The 3,517-nt window shown below is 29.6% G+C and overlaps 1 protein-coding gene across 1 annotated transcript; it reads right to left on the bottom strand.

The window, feature by feature from the left end:
* Nucleotides 1–611: 611 nt before the first annotated feature.
* LOC123699605 (CAAX prenyl protease 2) lies at nt 612–3,260 on the bottom strand. The gene is made up of 6 exons (XM_045646601.1): nt 3,014–3,260; nt 2,684–2,925; nt 2,427–2,594; nt 2,253–2,321; nt 1,893–1,955; nt 612–1,675 (listed from the first exon to the last, which is right to left on the bottom strand). Exons 1-6 carry the CDS (start codon nt 3,127–3,129, stop codon nt 1,473–1,475), a joined length of 861 nt encoding a protein of 286 aa, XP_045502557.1. The 5' UTR covers nt 3,130–3,260; the 3' UTR covers nt 612–1,472.
* Nucleotides 3,261–3,517: the final 257 nt, after the last annotated feature.

The raw sequence follows: 3,517 nt of genomic DNA, 5'->3' as shown, positions 1-3,517 counted from the left end.
GAATTTTAGACCGCGAATATAGGAATTAGGTCGCATTTTTTCCATCCGCGAATAGTGAAACCGTGAATGAAGGAAGCGCGAATAAGGAGCTTTTACTGTATACTAAACGAAATAAGTGCATACTTAAAATGACTAGTTTTGTTGCATGATGCAACATATCAAATCGCTTTGCATTTGTGCAATGGCTAAGTAATATATTATATATCTACTGAATAATTATACATGTTGGAACACATATACTTACTACAGTTTATGACTGCAGTTAATTAATTGTAAACGAAGCACCATAATCTATGGCAAACTTTACGGATCTTACCGATTTTATTTTATTAATTATTATTAGTAGGATCAGTTTTAATTAGTTTTATAAGTAAAAATACTTGATAGAAGAAATACCTTTAGGTAAGTATATAAGAATAGATACTAATAAATTAATTAAAATAGAGGAGTTCTGCTTCCATTGTTTTAACTGATTATACATACATAGATGCTTATAAAACATAGTTTTGTATCTTATATTGATAGCATTTAAGATATCAATTTATATATATGAGCATAAGAAAATGTATAATTTTAATATGTATTACTTAGCTTTAAGTAACTAGGTACAATTATTTAATAATGGCAATTAAACGTAACGACAAACACCGAAATATTGAGTTTAATTCAAAATCTCGTTCAAATGAGCAGTTTATAAAAAATACTGTCTCTAACGTTTTGTGCGCACCCTGACAAGATTCTTTTAACTTAGTCTTATTTAAGAAAACAACTTGATACCTTGAGAGACACATAAAATTCACATAAACAAACTTAATAATAATATAATAGAAATATGAAATGTGCAATGACTATCCAAACAATTCATAATTATGAGGAAAACAATCAAAATTGATTAGATTGCCTCATATCAAACGAAAATTGACGCGTTCTTAGTAGCTGTAGTAAGTAGCAGATTACAATCTTACATTATTTAAGCAACATTGTTTAAATAACAAATCACCAAACCAAAAATTCTTTTAAATCCGTTCTGCCCTTTACTAAAGAAGTGATGTGACTAAACTGAGTTTCTTTAATATTAAGATTTTTTTAAATTGTTTCTACAAAACGAATAAATGTTGAGTTAACACGTTGTACACTACATAAAAAGCATGAAAATAGAATTGTAATACCTACTGATATTTTTTACCCACATTCATGACATTTGACGGCAAAACCAACACGTCATGAAGTAGGACAATTATATTAAATTTAAACTGTAAATATTATCCTGAAACCTCGCAACAATGGTCATGAATCGTTTTTAACAGATCATTAATCAAATTAGTAAACAAAATGTAGGCCCAGGCCCTATCCAAATGATTTATTAAATAGTGACATACAATGAAAAGTGTATGTTCACTGTTCAGCTACTTATAAATCATTACCACAATCAATAACCCAAAATAAATAAACTCCTTTCATGTGGAAATGATTCAAGTAGCAATGTACATTCTATTGTCATACAGCTCTGGGTTTGTCAAGGGATTTAAGAGAACACACCAAAGACCTAATCCTAATAGATAATTGCATATAATAATAAATCTTTCCATGGGAGGGAATAGTGGTACATCAGCGAAGTTGGGGAATCCCATGTGGTTACAGAAAATATGTGCCATGAGTGGAGCAACAAAGTGTCCTGAAAATAGTAAAACATTATAATGTTGAATATTATAATTAAATTGAAAGGAGTAGTCAGTTAAGGCAAATGCATAATGCTATAACTAATTTCCCCAATTGATAAGTAATCACAATTGAATTAAATAACACACTACTTTAACATTTACCGTAAATAGAGGAAATTCAATGAAAAAAAAACATAATTAAATTAAGACTAAAATTAAATAATTACTTACTGGTTCTCAAAAAAAGATAAGATGAGTAAGCACCAAACATTGTAGTGTATGTGAATTGGAAACCTGGAACAGAAATGTTTCTATTAGTACAGTTACATCATTAGCATGTTTTGAATAGATCTGACAACTAAAAGAATTTGTAACTCTTCAATTAAATTAAATACTTACATGAATAAATTTTATTACATTTACCTAATGTCTTAATAGTTTTATTACTATTGTAATAGGAATGAAATCAAAATAATTATTTCTTGTTTTATTTAACAAGGCTATACATATGTGTACCTATATTATGTGTTGTTTTGCAATTAGAAAATAAAATTTATTGCAAAATAAACATAATAATATAAAGATACTTACATGAAACAATCAATGCTGTTTTAACCTCACATCCTGCTTTAATTTGTTCCAATACATGATGAAAATGAGCTAAAAATTTACAATTGCTAACTTTAATAATCATTATCAAGGACATATCATTCAGTATAGCAATTAGAACACAATTACAAAAGCTAAATAAATTAACATTCTCACCAATGCCAAATAGTATAGGGCCAATGAAAACAGCAGACATGGGCTTTAAACACTGCAACAATAAAGGCATCATACAAGCCCGAAACACCCACTCCTCACTGAGCGGTGCCATAATGTGATTTCGCACCCAAACCAAATCTTGCCAACATGATACCCAGTACATAGGTTCTAAAATTTTAATGTAACATTATTATTATACAAGTTTAAATAACTTCCAATATACACACATAAAATATCTCATTTCACAATTATCTTACCAATGTATATGCGCCACGCTCCTGAGAAGACTTGCATAGACAATGGTCCCAAAAATAGAATGACAGTCAATAGCAATGGTAAAACAAAAGCTTGAAATATTCCTGTTTCTCGAAGGCCCATTTTCTCATACATATCAATATTGTCGGTTGATTCTTTGAGAAAATAATACGTCAAAAATGGTGCAAGCATCATCATTACGAAAACGCTAAAAAACCTTTTTTTGATCGTGGTTGGATGATCCCTGAAACGGTTAGAATTAATTTATGTAGATATACCATTATTTTTATAGAGATATTGAAAAAGTCGATGTTTTTAAGATAGAAACCTACCTGTTCTCTTTAGACCTCCAGACATACAAACTCGCAACATAGCAAATTGTTAAAAAAACACATGCTGTTACAGAAAATATGCAATTACTGAGATCCATGAGTTCCAGTATACTCATTTTCTTTAATTGATTAGATTTTATTGGGAAGTATTGGTTTTTTTATGTCAGTTAATTAAAAATTTTCTATTAGCATTAATCATTCACAAGCAAATATCAAACTGGAAAATCGCTTGATGATTGACAATAATTGTCAAATTTGAATTGACATTTGTCATAAAAATGACGGAGGACATGACCAAGATTACCACATGAATAAATAATAAACAGAAATCTGAGGAAATCTGTGTGTGTGTACCTTAGGTGTGTACAGAACAAGAAGCTTATATCCTCTAATACACTGGAGATTGCACTATGACCATTAACTTGAAACAAGAAACTATGACATTCAATGACGTCAGTCATGTTTTTTGTCTCTTTCTGTCGAGTGACCACGCTGGTTTGTAAA

This window comes from Colias croceus, chromosome 18 (assembly GCF_905220415.1).
Source record: "Colias croceus chromosome 18, ilColCroc2.1".
In the NCBI taxonomy this organism is placed as follows: domain Eukaryota; kingdom Metazoa; phylum Arthropoda; class Insecta; order Lepidoptera; family Pieridae; genus Colias; species Colias croceus.
Note: the sequence above shows the minus strand (reverse complement) of the source record. Positions and strands in the feature narration are given on the sequence as shown.

Coding starts and splice junctions, on each gene's coding strand:
- LOC123699605 (XM_045646601.1), bottom strand. CDS start 3,129: ATGAGTATACTGGAACTCATGGATCTCAGTAATTGCATATTTTCTGTA. Junction 2,926..3,013: donor TGGAGGTCTAAAGAGAACAG/GTAGGTTTCTAT, acceptor TAACCGTTTCAG/GGATCATCCAACCACGATCA. Junction 1,676..1,892: donor TTATCTTTTTTTGAGAACCA/GTAAGTAATTAT, acceptor TACTATTTTCAG/GACACTTTGTTGCTCCACTC.